Below are 20,258 nucleotides of genomic sequence, written 5' to 3' on the forward strand. Positions count from 1 at the left end.
TGTTTCCAGTCGGACGTTATTATTAAAAGGAGCGTAAAGATGGCTGCCCCTGCAAGTGGCAATCATGGTGGCAATGGAGACTTTTCTTAGTGACATAATCAATTAGTATTAACTGAAGGCACTGTAGTTAGAAAATATGGGTTTTATTAGACACGTCGTGTGCGCCATGTCCGGAGGAGTGGACAGCTCTGTCGCCGCGTTGTTACTGAAGAGAAGAGGTGAGAAAAAAGAGAAACACACAGAAACACAACTGAACTGACCTGTTTATCAGCATCTGTTTTATTACCAAGCAGAGGCGGGAGAAGTACTCATATCTTGTATTTGAGTAAAAGTAGTACAAGAGTGTAGGAATACTCTGTTACAAGTACAAGCCCTGTATAAGTAAAAGTACAAAAGTATTAGCTTCAAAATATAATGGAAGTACCAGAAGTACAAGTACTCATTCTGCAGATGTGTCCATTTCAGAATAATATGATATGTTTTGACTATAATTGTTGATGCATTAAAGCGTTATCAAAGCTGGTAAAGGTGCAGCTAGTTTTAATGACTTTGTATACTGCAGGGTAGCTTGTGAATTTACTCCAGGTGTAACTAAAGACTGATTTAGGTGTTCAAATTCAAATCTGTAAAGTAGTAAAGTAAAGTAATAGTGGAGATTTATCTCTGAATTGTAGTGGAATAGAAGTACAAAGTAGCATAACATGGAAATAATCCAGTCAAGTATCTTCAAATTGTACTTAAGTACAATATTTGAATCAATGTACTTAGTTCCTTCCCACCTCTATTGCCAACTTACAATATTAAAGAGAACAATATATTGCAATTAATGGTTGGCTCACTTTACCTAAATAAATAAAAGTGAGAAACTCAGCTATTGTTCTTATTTGTCGTGTGTAGGTTACAGTGTCACAGGGGTTTTTATGAAGAACTGGGACTCCCTGGATGAGAGTGGCGTGTGCAACACAGAGACAGACTGTGAGGACGCCTACAGGGTCTGTCAGAGCCTGGACATCCCCTTCCATCAAGTGTCTTACATCAAAGAGTACTGGCATGAAGTGTTCAGGTATTTGTGGCTGCCATGTATGAATCCTAAATACTCTCAAAATGTAAAACTCTGTGAATCTCACGTCTGTTTTTCCCCACTTTCAGTAAACTGTTAAAGGACTATGAGAAGGGGAGGACGCCAAACCCAGACATACTATGCAACAAGCACATCAAATTCAACCATTTCCACAAGTATGCCATCGACACGCTGGGTATGTCATCATAATAGGGCTATGAAATGATTATTTTCATTATTAATTCAGTTGCAATTTATATTTCCAATTTATAAACGATACCTGCTTAATTTATGCAAAGTCACAAAAGAAAAATGTCTTGGGTTAGATTGTTAAACCAAGATGAAAATACCATAATTGTTTACCCTATAATAATCATACATGACAAAGAAAAGAAAAAGAAAGAACTCTCTTTGAAGATATTGTAGAACATTTTAAGTGTTTTCCTATTCTGTTTACAAAATGACCAAAAAGGTTAATTGAATATCAAAAATAGTTATTTTTGTTCTCTCAATCGACTAATTGATTAATCAATCATTTCAAATTTGATCGTTTCAAGTCATAATGTGGTCATACACAGACCTATACTGTTTCTAGGCGGCTTTACAACTGTTTAACTTGTATTGTTTGGACTGGAAAGTTAAAGGCAGAGATGGAGTACTCGAGTCCTGGACTCGGACTCGAGTCGGACTTGAGTGCCGATTTTCGGGACTCGTGACTCGACTCGGACTCGCGCACTGATTGACGCGACTCGGACTTGGACTCGTGAATTCTCGCACAGGATGACTTGGACTCGGACTCGTGAATTCCCCCCCCACGATGACTCGGACTCGACTCGTACATTGACGCTCCGACTTGGACTCGGACTCGAGCACATTTTCTCTGGTGTCTGATGTCCTCTATCCTGTATGGCGAGTTCACGTACTGGGCCCCGCTATTCCAGTCTAGAGATGTCTACAGACACACCCCGCATCATGCTGTATGCTTTCACACATTCTGCTTCCACATTGGAAAAGAGCAGCGCAAAATGCTCGTTATGTGGAAACAATATAGAAGAGAAGGCTCCGTAACACATTACTCTAAGGATCGAGTTCAGACATATAGGCTGTCTTGAACACTACCATCAGAGTAAGGTGATCTAATCAATAAATAAAGATTCAGCCGATAACGAAAGCACATGGCTACTTAACATGCATAATGACATCATTTTGCATGCTAAGTAGCCATGTGCTTTCTGGGGATAAATCTTTATAAACTGATTTAACCCGTAAAAGTTCCTTCAAATTAAGAGTCCCGATCTTATTACTATCAAAATAAAAGTGCAAAACGAAAACTTTACCATAGGAAAATATTGGCATACAAATATAATCACTTCTCTAAAAGGTAACTCATTTTAAATATAGTTTATTTATATATAATAATAATATTAATATTAGAAATAAGCTTTATATTTGTATAGCACCTATTACAAGAATTGTAGCCAAACTCGCTTCACAGCAGTTCAATAGACAGGATAACAGCAATGTAGAGGAACAGCTACATTTCAAAACATATATCCACGAAGATTAATACATGAAGACTTGTGACTCGGACTTGACTTGGACTCGAACACAGGTAATGATGACTCGGACTCGACTTGGACACTCCTTGGGTGACTCGGACTTGGACTCGGACTCGACTACGACTCTCCCTTGGTGACTCGGACTTGGACTCGGACTCGAAGAGTGGTGACTCGAGGGTGACTTGGACTCGTGAATTGGTGACTTGACTACAACACTGGTTAAAGGTGGGTAAGTTTGAGAAACCGGCTCGAGATACACTTTTTGTTATATTTCATGGAATGCTCTTAACATCCCGATAGCAATGAATATCTTAAGTGCTTTGACAACAAATCCTTATCTCGTGCCCTCATTGGTCATGTGCGCGTTCGTGTGTGTAAGGAAGTAGCAGATTTCTTCCGGCTGTGTATTTTCAAATTCAAGCGCACTCGAGCTGGTTTCTCCAAAATTACCTACCCCACCTTTAAGTGATAAGTAAATAAACTGATTTCAATGTCAAACACAATAAAACGTTGTGTCTAATTTCATGCTGTTGTTAATAAAGGTGCTGATGCCATGGCAACAGGACACTACGCCCGGACGTCACAGGAAGACGACGAGGTGTTCGAACAGAAGACCATAGCGCCACAGACAACTCTCTTCAGAGATCGTTTTGAGATCCGAAATCGTAAGAGTTTGAATCTTGTGCCCCAGTTTAATGGGTTTCCTCTTTTAAACCTACATTTATTTTTGCTACTTTCTTTATTTTTACAGTCAAATTGAACCACAACATTAGCTTTAAAGTCAAACCCTCTTATAATCTTTTTTCTTCTTGTTCTCTCCCTAGCGGTGAGGATGTATCAAGCAGCCGATCTCTTCAAAGACCAAACCTTCTTCCTCAGTCAGATCTCCCAGGATGCCTTGCGACAAACCATGTTCCCGCTGGCCGGACTCACCAAAGACTTTGTCAAAAAGATTGCTGCGGAGGCAGGGTTTCACCATGTGCTGAAGAAGAAGGAGGTAAACGCACAAATAAATACAAAGGCAGAAATGTAACTCATGTTTATATAACATCAGGAGGGCATACATAGGAATATGTATATTCACATTGTAAGGTAATGTGTTTCCAGAGCATGGGCATCTGCTTCATTGGAGAGAGAAACTTTGAAAGCTTTATTTTGGAGGTAAGAAATAAATCTTCAATTATTCGTTCTGCGTTTTAAAATTTGAACAATGCCTCCTGCTTTGTAACCCTTTACCTGTTTCCTATACACGTGTTTGTCTTTCTGTTTCTAGTATCTGGAACCTAAACCAGGGAATTTTGTCTCCCTTGAGGACGGGGCTGTTATGGGAACACACAAAGGTATGTGTTGCACTGTTGGTGGAGCCTGTGACCTAAGATTTTCATCGTCATAACTACACTGTAGCTATGACAAATAAAAGCCTTGAGGCCGTTTTAAGTGTGTCACTATTATATTATCACACAGGCAGTATGTAATGACTATCAGTAAAATCCAGTCTTTTGCTTTCCTGGTCCTTGTAAATATCCACTAAATGTGGATATGTTGGACTTAAAATACCTCTGTGTATTTCCTGTTTCTTCTCTTGTCATTTCCTGTGTCTCTCTCCATCCAGGCTGGTTCACTATGACGCTGGGCCAGAGGGCCAAAATTGGAGGGCAGAGAGACCCTTTTTTTGTGGTGGACAAAGACATCATTACTGGGGATGTGTTTGTGGTAAGAACATCTGACTATGAAGATATGTTAAAGATTTTTCAAATCCACTGTAAGTTTTGTTGTCTGTGTCTTATGCTAAAGCTTGTTTAATGCTGCATTCATGAACTATAAAAAAAAGTCAGCACAAGAATCGCCACATCAAAGTGCTTTGTGTTGTTTCTACCCTGGTAAAAAAATGCCGGAGAACATTTAGGATTTACATTGTAAATGCATTAACATTACATATTTCGCTCACTTTTATAAGGTGCAAGACTGATTAAAGCTTGACGCATTTTTGCTCATACTTCACGCCCAAAATGTCTCATAAATCAGGCTCCTACTACCAACCACCCGGCTCTTTTCCGTGACATGATGCGGACGGACCGCTTCCACTGGGTAACGGTCGAACCGCCTGCTGAACTAGTCAAGACCCAGATGATGGAGTGTCGTTTCCGCTTCATCCACCAGATGCCACTCAGTGAGTTTTGTGAGGTTAGTGTCTGTAATTTGGTGAATTAGAAGTTATTTACTGAACAAAAAACACACATTTTTATGTTTTCCAGTTCCCTGTACAGTGACACTGAACATGAACGGCTCTGTGTGGATCTCTCTCTCCAGACCAGTCCGAGCTCTGACACCTGGACAGGTAACAGCCAACACACCTGTGTGACAGAATACAGTGTAGTTGCATAAACTTATGCTGCAATATAAAAATATATTAGATATTTATTTTAAGTTGTTTATATATTTCAGTGAATCTGTCCATGACCACTTGTGTATATTATAAAAATGGTTTATACTATACATTTGATCCTCCCGCAGTTTGCCGTGCTCTACAAAGGAGACGAGTGTCTGGGCAGTGGGAAGATCATGCAGCTGGGGCCCAGTGAGTTCACCCTGCAGCGGGGCAGAGAGCGCCTGTTAGCGGCCGCTCAGCAGCAGCAGGAGCAGAAGACCCCTGAACCGGCCAGCTGAGAGGACCCCCCCGCCAAACTGTGGTGGAAAAGAGCTCTGTACATTAGGTAGAGCACACTGTTTAAGAAGATAAACTGTCTCTTCGAAACAGCTTTGTGACAAAGTGTCTGTTCCGGACTCACTTTTAAAAAACAGTAAACAGGTTTTTAATTGCACACATTTCAAATATCAAAACAATTTATCCGACAAAAGGGTTCATTTCTGTAATACGTTTAGTGTTGGACACTAAAAGGTTATCTACTAGCTGCTAAGAAGAACCATCTGTATTCAGGCCAAGGTGTATTTAGCAGGGGAGAATGGGGGGCTGCATTTGAAGTAATATAAGTGTTCTTTTTACTGTACTTTCTGGAGCAGCCCCAAGAGTACGTACTGTTGCATGCAGTATGTATTCAGCACAGGGACTTACTACCTCATCCTGACATTGCACGTGAACTTGAACCCCCTCTTGTTCATATATCCGTCAAGTCCGTAGCACGATGAGCGGTCCTCAGGATGTCTGTGCTCTCTTGGTGCCTCAGTCGATGTGACCTATCTTCTGCTTTGCAGAGGATTGTGGGTCAGAATAGCAAGGAAATCATGCTGCCTCGCATGCAGCAACATGCAACCTGATGCAGTACGATATTCTTGGCATAAAAAATATATATTTTCAGGCATACGTACAGGGAATGCAACGCACCCTATATATAATAAGGAACCAAAATACAGTAAAATAAGATGGTTCACAGACCTATAGTAGCATTACTTTGAGCTCACTTTTTTGTTTTTTTCAGCTCTAAAATAATTGTACTCGTGGTCTGGAAGTCTTTTCTCAAGGGTGTTTTAGGTCTGAGCCCTTTACTGTTATTTTCCTCATTGAAAATATAGGAAACCTGAGGGGGAATCATGGAAATGGATTTGAACTTTAAGCAAGCAGAGGGTTAATAGGTGTAACTGATGGTTGACCCAATTTCGGGGCCTGTTATCTGTGAATGAAAGTGACACTTATTTGTTCTTGTTTGTTCACTGTAATGTTATTTCGACCTTATTTTTCTGTATGTTTGTTCTATCATTTCTGAGACTTTCCCTCTACCTTTTTTATGACTGTCAGTAATGTTCACCATACCTCTGTGCCAACCTACATATGTTAAGATATGAATCACCTTGATTTTTTTTATCCTTGTCAAAAAGGAAGACTTCTATAATGATAAATTACTTTAATAATTTGGACTAAAGTAGAAACAAGGTACAGAGTAGTCACACAAAGTTGCAGGTAAACGGATGAAAGTGAACACTAAAAACATGCAAGATAATGAACAATTAGAACCGAATATGATGAATAAAACAAGTATGTTTAATATTTTGAATTTTATTTCCTTAAAACATTTCATTAAGATTTTCCAACAGTTTGTTATAAATAATTGAAAGACAATTACATTGTTCATCTCAGCTGTTGATTAATTGCTTTTAACTGTCATTTATATATTGGTTTTAAATGTAGGATTTTTAAAAAATGGAAAAAGAAAATGGAATACAAATAATGTAAGTGCCTTATCTCATCGAATGGCAATGCAATATGAGTTATTCATTTAGTACCAACTGTAAATACATTAAAATGTACCAATGAGTGAATAAACCTTATCAGTGGTGTGATGACTTTTTTCATTGTCCCATACCTAAAGATTCCCTGCAATAAATACGAGATAAAAAATACATTATTTAGTTTGATAGGTTGTCCTACAATTATTGATCCACACGGGGGCGCTGTTATACAAGATTACCCTACAGGTGTGAACCTGTTCTCAAGTCAGCATTGTTCTGTCACCTTACTCTATGTTCTTATAGGTCCTGATGAATGTCACAGTAGATATTTTTTAAACACATTTTATTTCCTTTTGTATGATTTCCTAGAAGAGATTGTTCTTGTGTCAAATTTTGAAAAGTGTTTTCATCTAAACATTCGTTTTCTTTGTGGGGAAAAACAGGTGATTAGTAATAAGGGATAATAAAGGCTCATTCAACACCATAACGGTAAGACACGTCGTTTTTTAGCATCATGCAATCCATTAAAATAGAAATTCCAAACACAAAATGATACAAAGAAAAAAAAAATGTACTTTATTTGAAATATTTCAAGAGAAAACAGATTTTGCTTTAATAATTACTGTTTTACAATGTAACATGAAGAACAGTTATTTATGGATTATCAGAAACATTATTGTTTCTGATAATCCATTATCAACTGATAATTTAGTTTATTAAGCTGTTACATATGTGTGGTTGGCTAAAAACAGTTATTTAAATTATGATATAAGTCAAACCATGCCCACCTTTTTGAATTGCATTTACCGAGAAGTTGCAGTTTATTGTGTTACATTTTTCTAATATTGTGACCTTGAAGTCTTAGTTAAACCACTTGTCATGTCTTTCATATGTATACCTCCAGTGCTTACAGCTACTTCAACACACAAAAGTTGAAGAGGCAGAGACACTCAAACACGCATTAGGAATTTTACCCAACTCTCACCCTATTACAATAACAATGCACATTGGTCACCCGGTCAGGGCCACTTCCTAAATCTACATGAGAAAAAAGAAGCCCCCTTGTGAAAGCGTCCCAGAGGGGGGACACAGCAGGTTTATGGTAATAAGTCTCCGAGGAGGAGAGGAGGCGGAGGAGAGCCACGGAGCCATTTTGTACTCATTTTAAACTCAGTGTGGGTTAACGCAGCTGCTGCGCGCCGTGGAGACGCCGATACTATGGATACCAAGCGTCTTTTTCTACGTTAAAACTTCACAATGAGGGATAAAAGTAAAGGCCGCTGTTGGGAGAGCGAAAGTTAACGCGTTAGCGGAGGAGTTTCGATGAAGTTGAATGGGATTTGACAGGTTCACAAGCATGGAGCTACCGATGTTTTGGATTTGGGTTTGTGTCCTGTTCAACGTGCAGCTTTCGGGATGTTTGGAGATACACCTTTCGGATACTTTACAGCCTGGGACCTTGTTAGCAAACCTGTCGCTTGGACCTGGGTGGACGTCAAAACTTGACAGGACTTTATCACCCAAATTCATCCAGAGCTTTTTCCAAGTTGGGAGACACGATGGAGTCATCCGTCTGTCCCACAAAGTTGAGTGTGCGCACACACCGAGGAACCCAGCGCCTGTTTATTTCAGAACAGGTTCCTTGACATCTGGGGACGTTATTCTGACACAGTTTAATGTGTTTGTCCACGGCCAGGACTGTTTTATTAAATACAAGAGAAAGAAAGCGTCAGGTAAGCCAGACATTCACATTAAACACCTTTCAAAACTGGAGGCAACTTCCTGCTTGTCCGCAGGTAAATTGCTATTGAATGTAACAGAACTTCTGCCTGCTTTTACGCGCAACACCGCCTTTTTGGACACTTTGTGTGTTGGCAAAGACTTGAGTGCAGTGTTCAGACGAGGGGATTTGTTCCTGGCCAGTGACTTATGTATTGAACACAGAGGACAGCCGGAGTTGAGTTTGCACTGCGCACTGCAGAGCTCTCCAGGCGGCAGGCTCTCTGTGCAGCTGAGTTTGACGCTTGTAAAAGTGCCCAAGCAACATGGATCCCTCTCAGAAACCGTCCAGAGAAAGTCTGGCACGTTGATCCGCAGGGCTAAGCGACAGGCTAACGCGCCTCCCAAGTTCCAGCTCCCCAACTATCAGGTGTCATTGCCCGAGAATGAGCCTGCGGGCACGCGGGTGATCACCCTGAAAGCCACTGACCCGGATGATGGAGAGGCAGGCAGGCTGGAGTACAGCATGGAAGCCTTGTTTGACAGCAGGTCCAATGACTTTTTAGAAATTGACTCTCAGACAGGGAGCATAACAACTGTACAGTCACTAGACAGAGAAGTGAAAGACACCCATGTTTTCAAAGTCATTGTAACTGATTATGGCTCTCCCCAAAGATCTGCCACTTCTTACCTCACTATCACTGTGAGTGACACTAATGACCACAGCCCAGTTTTTGAGCAAACTGAATACCGTGTTAGCATCCGGGAGAATGTAGAAGTAGGGTTTGAAGTGATAACAATCCGTGCCACTGATGGAGATGCTCCATCCAACGCTAACATGATTTATAAAATTGTCAACGGTGATGGAGTTAATTCTGTATTTGAAATCGACTCCCGGAACGGCGTGGTGAAGATCAAAGAGCGGCCTGATAGGGAGACCCGGGCCCAGTACCAGCTGACTGTTGAGGCCAACGACCAGGGCAAAGAAAAAGGCCCCCGCAGTGCCACTGCTACTGTCAAAATCACTGTGGAAGATGAGAATGACAACTACCCACAGTTCACTGAAAAGAGATATGTGGTACAGATCCCAGAGAATGTGGCAGTCAACACCAACATCATCAAGGTTGAAGCTACAGACAAAGATGAAGGCAACAATGCCAAAGTTCAATACAGCATAATCAGTGGCAATGTTAGGGGACAGTTCTACATTCACTCCCCCACAGGTGTAATTGATATCATCAATCCTCTGGACTATGAGATGATCCGAGAGTATAATTTGCGGATTAAGGCACAGGATGGTGGCAGGCCTCCTTTGATAAATGGCACAGGGATGGTGGTGGTTCAAGTGGTGGACGTGAACGACAATGTCCCCATGTTCGTCAGCACACCTTTCCAGGCTACTGTGTTGGAAAATGTGGCCATTGGATACTCTGTGATCCACATCCAAGCAATTGATGGTGACGCCGGAGAAAACGCCCGTTTGGAATACCGGTTAACTGACACCACGCCTGGTTTTCCGTTCACAATCAACAACAGCACCGGCTGGATTACAGTGAGTGAAGAACTTGACAGGGAGACCACTGACTTTTACACATTTGGCGTCGAGGCAAGAGATCATGGGATACCTGTTATGTCTTCATCAGCCAGCGTCAGCATCACAGTGCTCGATGTGAATGACAACATACCCACATTTACCGAGAAGGTGTACTCATTAAAGATTAATGAAGATGCTGTTGTTGGGACCAGTGTACTAACAGTGACGGCTGTAGATAGGGATGTCAATAGTGTGGTTACCTATCAGATCTCCAGTGGCAACACCAGGAACCGCTTTGCCATCACAAGCCAGAGTGGTGGCGGTCTCATCACTTTAGCCCTCCCCTTGGACTACAAGCAGGAACGCCAGTATGTCCTGACAGTCACTGCCAGTGATGGAACACAGTACGACACCGCTCAAGTGTTCCTCAATGTGACGGACGCCAACACACACCGTCCCGTCTTCCAAAGTGCCAACTACCAGGTGATGCTCAGTGAAGAAAAACCTGTGGGCTCTACTGTGGTAGTGATCAGTGCGACGGATGAGGACACAGGAGAAAATGCTCGCATCACGTACGTAATGGAGGATAATGTTCCTCAGTTTAAAATTGACCCGGATACAGGGGCCATCACAACACAAATGGAGCTTGATTATGAAGACCAGGCCTCCTACACGTTAGCAATCATTGCCAGAGACAATGGCATCCCCCAGAAATCTGATACCACCTATGTGGAGATTATCATCGCCGATGCCAATGATAATACTCCTCAGTTTCTAAGGGACAGATATCAGGGGACTGTATTAGAAGACGCACCTGTCCGCACCAGCGTTCTCCAGATTTCTGCTTCAGATAGAGATTCTGGCCCAAATGGCAGATTGAGCTATACATTTCAGGATGGCGATGACGGAGATGGGGATTTCTTCATCGAATCTTCCTCTGGTATCATCAGAACTTCTCGCAAACTGGACCGAGAGAATGTTCCTGTTTACAATCTGAAGGCCTATGCTGTAGATAGGGGGGTTCCACAGCTCAAAGCAGCTGTTCCTATTCATGTGGTTGTCCAAGACATTAATGACAATGCTCCAGTGTTTGAAAAGGATGAGCTGTTTATTGACGTGGAGGAGAACAGCCCGGTGGGGTCCGTTGTGGCCCGGATCTCTGCCACCGACCCTGACGAGGGCACAAATGCTCAGATCATGTACCAGATTGTAGAAGGGAATAATCCAGAAGTTTTCCAGCTAGACATTTTTAACGGTGACCTCACTGCACTCATAGACCTAGATTATGAGACTAAAACGGAGTATGTCATCGTGGTCCAGGCCACCTCAGCACCACTAGTGAGCCGGGCCACTGTGCACATCCGCCTTAAAGACATGAATGACAATGAGCCAGTGCTGCATAACTTTGAGATTATTTTCAACAACTACATCACCAACAAATCTAACAGTTTTCCATCAGGAATAATAGGAAAGGTTCCAGCACATGACCCGGATGTATCGGATAAACTGCGGTATAAGTTTGAATCTGGGAACGAGCTCAATCTGCTGCTGCTGAACGCCGACACTGGGGATCTGAGGTTGAGCCGAGACCTGGACAATGACAGGACCCTGGAAGCCCCCATGACCATCTCCGTGTCAGGTAAAAACCAAGAGCAAGTCTTCTCCCTTTTAATGGCAGTTGCATGTGTTGCATGGCGATAAAGTGTGTTAAAGACTGACATTTGAGTCACCACATGTGCCGAGTCAATATAATCTTCAGTTGAAGAGGGGCAGGTTTCGGCGGTAGTGTTGACTGTATGTGCAGAGAGTGTGTGCTGCAGGATCCGGTTGTGCTGCTTTTGAACCATTAGGGTGATAAATGTATTGTGTGCAAGTGGTTGGTTTAGGTAATAAATAGGTGCTTTAAGTAGGGCACCCTGATAGCCAAGCTGCTTTGTTGTTGAAGATATGTGGGTTTCTGCCACAGGTTGGAACACACACAATCATATAGTGTAAGCATATGCACACACCTGATTTCCCTTAAAGCACTGCTCTCTTTGAAGTGGCTTAAGGTTTTCAGCCTGGGCTGCAGGGAGCTTTATCAACATCTTGTGGCAAGATGTTTTCCAGCATTTCATTTTACTAGGACAACTTTCCTTGCTTTGCATACTTTTTAAGTTTCTTACAATTACCTCTATTTTGAACGTAGGAGAAGTGTTTGATTCAGTTTTGTTTTGGGGGAGCTTTCTGTATCATGGGTTCATATGTCAAGGATTGTGTGTTCAAGTTCAGGAAGAAAGAATGCGCCCTAAGTTGCTTTTTTCCCACCATAGAGGCATAAGACTTTGATCTTTGAAGTTAAAGATTAGACAAATGCAAACACTTGACATTCACACCTAAAATGGCAGGGTTACTGCTGCAGACAAACACACACACTTTGCAAGAAACCTTCGTTCAGGCAGTTGAAGACGCATGATCAATCTGACGCCGTAACTAGCCTGTCACCTATTGACAGCTATTGGATGATCTTCTTAAGCACATTAAGCCCTGAAACAGCCCAACACAGCTAGGTCTCTCCAGCTCACCCTCTATCCATGACACTCTGTCATCTCTCAAGTTAAAGAAAAGCCAGCATATCAAACATACTGAAGGAATACCAATTAGCTGAGCTGCTATGGACCAGAATGCACCAGGGCTAACCCACATTCCTTATCTTTCAATCTAATCATTTTGTCATTTCTAGAAATAATTCTCAGACATGTTGGCCTGTACGTTTAGTATTATTTGGGTCAACTTGAATAACTTTCTTTGTTCATTTATCACAGGGGAATTTCCCTCTCTTTGGGGCAGTGACCAAGACATTGTTAGGATAATATAGTAGTTATTTAGCTGGACTTAAACCTGTAATGTTCCACAGCAAAGTCCATTGGGCAGTGAAGGTCTTTCCCCCCTGCTCTTTTTTCTCAGAATGGTGTTTTTCCTAAAGGACATGTGCCTTTTCTTTGTCTTGAACAAAAGACAGACTGTCCTTTTCTAAGTGCTTTATGGCCCTATAGACGACCTGCGGAGTATCTGCGGTGTTAGCCACTGACCACAATAGCAACAGCCCTCATTCACTGCCACTGCATTCAATAACAGCTGACAGCTCTTGCCATATCCCTGACAACAGTGACCTCATGATGGTCCCTATGGGGGCTGGACCTCAACATTAGTTTTACCCATGTGCCTACACAAATCAAGATAAACACGTGTGCATGCACAATTGAACAGATGCACATACTCCATAAACCCCCACCCTTTTCTGTATTTGGTAGCTCACAGAGATGTCAAGTGTTGGATAGCCATTACCACAGATTGTCTTGACCTTTCAACCCTGGCCTCTTGGGAGAGGAAGGCCCGAGGGGGTTGGTGAGCTAATAGCACCTTAACAAGAGACAAGACTCTGATTGTGTCTCTAGAATTCAACCTCTCCCCTGCTCCACAGGTTTTTTTATATTGTCTTTTCTAGAAATTAGTTTTATTTTGTGTTTATTGTTTTGACCTTTTCTCTGTCATTGGCTGAATCCAGTTGGAGTTTCCTGGAGCCGACGGTGGCCCTAGTGTCAGACTGGCTCCAAATGTCTTATAGTCTTTAACATTGCCGTCCTTATCCATAAGTGATGAGATTGATCAGAGGACATCATCCCTTGTCTACTTATAACCTTAATTATCATTCCTGATCACTTAAACAAAGGACTTTTGATGTATCGCAGTGATTGTTGATTTTATCTTCGCTGTAGAGGACTTTTTTCCTCTTTGTGTGCCCCTTATCAAGACTCTTTGTTAAAGCAGTTCAAGAAGTGCACAGGTGCTTTTTTTGCGGTGAACAGGAGGCCTGAGAATGTTTCTCTAGCCCTCTGCTGAAACAGAAGAATGCCCTGATAACTCTCCCGAGATACACTCACTTTACACACTCTGCTAGCCACAACATTATCTGCCCTCGTTCCCCCTGTACTTGTGTGTGCGTGCGTGCGTGCGTGCGTGTGTGTGTGTGTGTGTGTGTGCTATGTGTTCCCATTGTGGGAACTCTTATCTTAGCTTGTCAAATTTCACTTAAAACATTTGGGGTTTTCTAAAAGAGGACTGTCCGCCAATATCTAACTGTCACAGAGGCAGTTGTACGTTTTTCAGTGTAATGTACCTTTTATTTTGGCTTTCTGTAACTAGGGATGCACGATATTGGTTTTTTGAAACCGATACCGATAACCTCCTGCTTCTCAAGACCGATACCGATACCGATAATAATATAATATATATATATATTAAATGTACCTGTAGTTTTTGCACACCTGGTGGTAAAAAAAAGACTAGTAGTGAGCAAATGATATGAGCATTACTACTATGAACAAAACAAAGCCAAGAACAGTTTGACTCTTCAAAGTGACCTTATTTATTTTCCCAAATAAAGTTCTTGCCTTTTTCAAAAGCCTCGTCGATGGGTAAAAGCCCCGGTGCCTTTGCAGCTGGCTTTGGATTCGCCGCTAGTTTAGCAGCGCAGGCGTCTTCGTATGCTTTTAACACACCATCGTAGCGATGGCGATGTTTCCGGTGACTAATCAGGTTGGAAGTATTATAGCTCGTTGCCTTTTCCCCTCCTCGTGGAACTTCTGCATTGCATTTGTTAATACAAATAGCAAGCGAACTATCTAACTCTGAAACTTTGAAATAGTCCCACCGACGACATGTTTGTTTACTGTCCTGGCTTCACGTCCGCACACCATTTACGTCACAGCCAGGCACGAGTTAGGGAGCGCTGGATTTGTGAAGAACTCCCCTCTTCCTAAACCACTATACCACAGTACTGGCAAAACGGGAGGAGCCGAGTGAAAAACAAGCGCCCCTCATCCCAATCCACCCACACCGCAGTATTTTCTTCTTTTTTTTTACCCAAAAAATATATTTACGTATATTATCGGGGCTATTAATACTTTTATCGGGTTTATCGGGGTGACGTCATAATTCCTAATATCGGACCGATAATTATCGGGCCGATAATTAGCGTGCACCACAAGTAACTGGTCAACTTTACTACACCATTGAGCCCTGTCTGTGACAGGTCTGGGATTTCTCCCAAATCAAAGCAAGCCTGCAGTGGTACAGGAAACCCCATTTTAACAATTTGTTCCACTAGTTACCACACAATTAAAGTCTCAAACCGGCTGGTTGATTGCCAGATCTGACAGACAGACGCGGCATCTGAAGCCAAGATTTACCAGCATTTGGCCAGCTTGTGTTGTGAATAAGCCATGGCTAACAGCTATGTAAATAATTAGTGATTTCATTTATTCGTTCATTAGGCCACTGCATATTTCGATTTGCTCAAACCAAACTCCTACAGTACTTCCTGACATGCAAAAGACAAAACCCTAATGGAGTTTTTCCAGGAAACACATACCTGATAGGTGGGGTTTGTACAGCATAGGTTAAAGCTTGCACAAAGTGGCTACAGGTGGAGTGTGTTATATCGTTCAGTGATGCAGAGTAGCAGATTGTAACTTAAATGATTAGGAATGATTGATGCTAAATCGTCTTTTTTCACCCCGGCTCTGATCTTTTTCATTACCCTCCTTGTGCAAGACGACATGCAGCTACAAGCACACACACACACACACACACACACACACACACACACACACACACACACACACACACACACACACACACACACACACACACACACACACACACACACACACACACACACACACACACACACACACACACACATACACACACCAGCCTCCCCCTCTCCCCGGGTCCTCCCTCCTCTTTTCCCCCATGGGGCTGTTGCTGGGCTTCCATGCCTTTGGTTTGGCTCCTAATCCCGTTTGAGTAGTTGCATAGCTCAGCTTTTTTTAATTTCTGTTCTCGTCCGCCCACCCCCTCCAACACATACTTTCCCTTCTTACTTTCACTCCTTCTTCCCCTAATATACATAATTAGATTTCTACTGTGACACAAGAGCTTGAGCTTTGTGCTTATTTTTTTAAAACCAGACTTGGATCGAAAACAATCCGCTGATGTACCCACTGACCTTCCACTGAAAAAGATTCTAGTGAAAACAATAGTTTAAACATTTATGAAGAAAATAGTGTAATGTTCTGTTTATTATGAGTCACAGTTATTCTTTTTACAAACGTTATTTAATTAGTTTTCCCATTGTCACCAGGGGCCTATACTACGAAGCTGGTTCAACCTAACCTGGATATGTTTGAGTTAGCCGGTTGGCTTAATCCAAAACATACGCGCTCTCGCTAAACTGTACTACGACGCTGGTTATCAAGTGGATCGCTCAAGCCAGCCGTGTCCTATCTAGTTAGGTGCGCGTTCACATGAAAGGGGTGGTATCTGGAGCATTCGACCAATCACAAACATGGAGAAGCGCACTGACAGCGCAGCGTCATACTTCCTGAATGAAAAGTGAACTTTAATATTAGACATATGAAGAAGTTACACTTTAAACATCCATGACTTGAACACTTGATCAGGATCAGAGCCACAGAGTTGCACCTGCAAGGTGCATACAGCTGGAACAGAAAAAGTGTTTGAATGCGTACATTAACAGGTTTATGATATCACTGCCCGTCTAAGACACGATCTGACTTTAATTACATTTGTCTCGAGTGTTTCGTCAACTTAATGTGTTGCTTAAAATAATACTTCTGCATACAGTATGTGACACTGAGTGTTGCACGGCCAGATACGGCTCAGCTGACTCAGATAAGGAGATATGATACATTATGAATTGATATGCCGCGGACTGTACTTAATGTACTCTGATCCGGTTACTGATGTTGTGGCCGATATTTAAGTAAGCTTTCTTAACGCTAATGTTATAATAGTCAGATTGCTCTGAAGATGGAGGTGATATTCTATTCATGTTCACGTTCACACAGTCGGTGATTTTTGCCGGCCGTCTTTCCTGCGACGGCAGTTTTTCTGTATTTCCTTTCTCCTGTAATATGACTTGATCGCTTTAAACTCCGCACACTGAGCTCTGATTGGTCAGCAGGCGGTGCTTTCACTGAGTTGAGCTCTTAGCCTGCAACCTAACCTGGTCCCGACCAGGTTAGCTGCTTAGCATATATTACCATGGAGATCTAGCCTGCTAAAAAGAGAACCAGCTTCGTAGGACCGGAAAGCCGGAGTTTTCCCTGAATTTAGCCGGCTAAGCGAAAATCCTGCTTCGCAGTATACCCCCCAGGTGGTCACAAGTCTTAGCCCATCCAATCCCTTTAGGAATTTAAATAACTTAAGTTTTATAAGATTTTCGGAATAATAAATTAGGCATAGTTACTTTTGTGCAATACCCTATAGTATTTGTGATATTATCATCTGATTCAGCAAACATATCGGCCTCCATCGCTTGTCCTTGGCACTGTTTTGGTTTCAAATCCTTATTTGCCCATGAAACATTGCATAACAGAGGCCACAAGAACGCATATTGAGAAAGACTCCTTGTGTGAGTCAAGGGACAAACATCTTCCTGTCAGACTTTCCCAGTTTCCTGTCTTTTCCCAGGTAACTATCTTGTGTTTGTTTTGCCGAAAAGAAACGTGACTCCTCACTTGAGCGCAGGTGTGGCAGAGATGCGCAGACGGTGACGACGCGTGACCTCTCACCTATGGGATCAAAGCAGAACATGACGTTTTTACACACACACACACACACACACACACACACACACACACACACACACACACACACACACACACACACACACACACACACACACACACACACACACACACACACACACACGCACACACTCAGTGTCCAATGACCCTGTCCTCTTCTACACATGACTTATGACCTCCCATCCTGATAGATGGGGTAGAAAGAGGGTGGAGTCACAGCAGTGGGGAGCACAGTCGTAACTAAGAGATGGATATCAATATCTCTCAGCTGATCAAATCCATATAAATACAGAAAAAGTGGAAAAACTATAATCACAAGCGTGTGTGTGGCTGTTGAAGTGGATGTATGTGTGCTTCAGTTCTGCCCGCAGCAGCTCACATGTTTTCCTGTGTGTGAGATATGCTGCCATTCCCAGGCTTGGCACTCACAGTAACTGATATTGGGGGATCCCATTCATTCCTAAGATATCGCACACTCCTGGCTTCAAACTGCGCCCCTCACCACATTCCCCTCTGAGTCCTCCCTGCGCCTCTTATCTCCCTTTTCTTTCCCCTCACCTATTTTCTTTCCTTAAGACTTATCCGTTTGTCTTTGTGTCCCTGTTTGCACTTCTTAAAGAATGAGGTGCTTGACCATGTGCCTGGAGAATGTAGCCGTCCTGCCACGTGGTTTTTTCTCAGCTAAATCTGTCCTGAGTGGTTACAGAAACATATTAGATTACTGTCCTTCTCGCTATCTCTCCGCATGCCTGTCTTCCCTTTTGTGCTCCTCTTGTTCCCAGTATGTTTTTTAGGGTGCACTTACGCTATACCCCTTTGTCCCGAGGCAGAAGAAGTAGCACACATTTGCAGGTGCAACAGCATGTATCCATGTCTCTGTTTGTGTGTTCCATGAGCGAGAAAGGAATCACATTCATGCTTAATCTTGTACATCCCCCCCCCCCCTGGGCTTTAATATTTTGGGTCTGTGTGTGCATGTGTGCCTCCAGGCTGGAGACAACAGTTTGAAGTGTAAATACCAGGGGATCAGGACTGGTCACTGTTTCGACTCCACTGATGTCTGATCACTCAATTACAGGGTAGAGAGAGGAGGGATGTTTTAGGATCCAAGTCTGTGTGGTAATGCCTGCAGTCATTGTGGGATAGTTGGGTGCAAACTGCTCTCTTTACCTCGTGGGAACCAATGACTTTGTTTGACTCAGAAGAGGCTAGAAGAAATTCATTTTTTATTCTCTGCACCCGGGACGGATACACTCCTATTACTGCTTGTATGGCATTGTTTGAATCTCCAAAATGTCTCCACGATTAGTACGTGAGCCACTTTCTCTCCACTTTCTCCCCACACTCTTAATCCATGTTCTGCGAGATAAGTGTTTTATTTCCAGCAGGAAATCTCTCTAAGCATCATGGTGGTTCCTGTCCATTGAAAGTGAGCTAGGAATGGTATTCCCAGCATGCAAGTGTGTGTGCTTGTTTGTTTGCAAACACCTATGTTTTGGGTTGAACAAGGACAACGGGTAGAAGTGGGGGGATGTCCTGGGGGGCGTTTGTTCCTTCATTGCAATGTATAATCTATTTTTTTGGCAATTTTTTTACATTTAAGTTTTTCATAGTATGTGTGTGCTCAGTGATAAAGGCCTTGATCCAGGTTGCCACTTAGATGACCCTCTCCCCCCCTCCTCACCCTTTACCCTCCCCTGTCTCACACACAGGCAGGGTTATCTCTCGTTTACACGCTACAGGACAATGATTTCACCACTCAAACTCAAACAGGTTTTGGGTGGTGGAGGGGTCGTACTTGATTGTAACCCGACACACCTCTCCGCGTCCCTTTTCTTTTTCATTCCCTCTCACTCGGACGACACAGTACTCCCCTTTGTCTCACTCACCGAGGAGGCAGGGGAGAGCATCGCAGCTCGCCGGCGGCTCACGAGTGTGACATTACATGCGTCATGATGTGCGATGACCGGCTGCAGGAATGTTAAGTGGTAGTGGGGCGAGGGTGTATATATACTGTATCAAGCCTGAGTGAGTGACATGTGTGACAGTGAAGGAGAAGGAGACAGTTGGAGCGTCCCTCCACTGGGTGTCTGTTGCGGCAGTATTCACACAACTGTGCTTCATTTTTGAGTTGTTTTAGGGTGTCTTAAGGAACATTAACCGAAGGCGATGCAGAGTAACAACAGCAAAAGACGTCATCATTATGTACTACGTGTCTTATTTTGGTTTCTCTTTTGGCTTTGGCTCTTCTTTGGTGCCAAGATATGTCAACAGTCACATGTGAATGACACAACTTTCACTTTTTGTCACAGCAACACGGACACATTTAGATAAAAGCATTCAAATACCTGTCACATGTAGGTTGCATGCCATGAGGTCAGATTATTTACTGATATACTGTATCTACTTGTGTGGCGCACATGGGAACCAAAGTCATGTGATGCCATTCAACTGCGTCAACAACATGTGTAGTCTCAGTTTCTGAATCAGTTTTAGGATCTCAATGGTTAGGATTTGTCCTTAGCTGCATTATTGACCTTTTAGAA

The 20,258-nt window shown here is 42.6% G+C and overlaps 2 protein-coding genes across 9 annotated transcripts in view; both read left to right on the forward strand.

Moving 5' to 3' along the window:
- Positions 1-23: 23 nt before the first annotated feature.
- Positions 24-6,975, forward strand: trmu (tRNA 5-methylaminomethyl-2-thiouridylate methyltransferase). 3 transcript variants are annotated; one of them, XR_004551134.2, is made up of 11 exons: positions 25-218; positions 898-1,063; positions 1,150-1,256; positions 3,162-3,284; positions 3,444-3,616; positions 3,727-3,780; positions 3,893-3,959; positions 4,232-4,332; positions 4,645-4,803; positions 4,875-4,957; positions 5,134-5,221. XR_004551134.2 is itself a non-coding variant. In XM_034075025.2 (11 exons), the coding sequence occupies exons 1-11, from the start codon at positions 137-139 to the stop codon at positions 5,284-5,286; spliced, it is 1,254 nt and encodes a 417-aa protein (XP_033930916.1). In that variant the 5' UTR covers positions 26-136; the 3' UTR covers positions 5,287-6,975. The 3 variants fall into 3 exon arrangements, 2 of the variants coding, with proteins under 2 accessions (XP_033930917.1, XP_033930916.1); XM_034075025.2 differs by having other exon boundaries at positions 26-218; positions 4,645-4,789; positions 5,134-6,975; XM_034075026.2 differs by lacking the exon at positions 4,875-4,957 and having other exon boundaries at positions 24-218; positions 4,645-4,789; positions 5,134-5,287.
- A 1,004-nt stretch (positions 6,976-7,979) lies between these two features.
- celsr1a (cadherin EGF LAG seven-pass G-type receptor 1a) overlaps positions 7,980-20,258 on the forward strand; it is an 82,516-nt gene continuing 70,237 nt past the window's right edge. For all 6 annotated transcript variants that reach the window (XM_034074677.1, XM_034074676.1, XM_034074679.1 and 3 more), the window contains exon 1: positions 7,980-11,696. In XM_034074677.1, coding sequence (XP_033930568.1) covers positions 8,138-11,696 — 3,559 coding nt within the window. In that variant the 5' untranslated portion in view covers positions 7,980-8,137. The remainder of the gene's footprint in view (positions 11,697-20,258) is intronic.

The sequence above is a fragment of the Pseudochaenichthys georgianus genome, chromosome 23, assembly GCF_902827115.2.
Source record: "Pseudochaenichthys georgianus chromosome 23, fPseGeo1.2, whole genome shotgun sequence".
Classification (NCBI taxonomy): domain Eukaryota; kingdom Metazoa; phylum Chordata; class Actinopteri; order Perciformes; family Channichthyidae; genus Pseudochaenichthys; species Pseudochaenichthys georgianus.

What these genes read in the sequence shown, in the direction of transcription:
- trmu (XM_034075025.2), top strand. Translation starts at nt 137, where the DNA reads ATGGGTTTTATTAGACACGTCGTGTGCGCCATGTCCGGAGGAGTGGAC. An exon ending in TTACTGGGGATGTGTTTGTG is followed by an intron (nt 4,333 to 4,644) that starts GTAAGAACATCT and finishes CTCATAAATCAG; the next exon opens with GCTCCTACTACCAACCACCC. An exon ending in CATCCACCAGATGCCACTCA is followed by an intron (nt 4,790 to 4,874) that starts GTGAGTTTTGTG and finishes TATGTTTTCCAG; the next exon opens with TTCCCTGTACAGTGACACTG.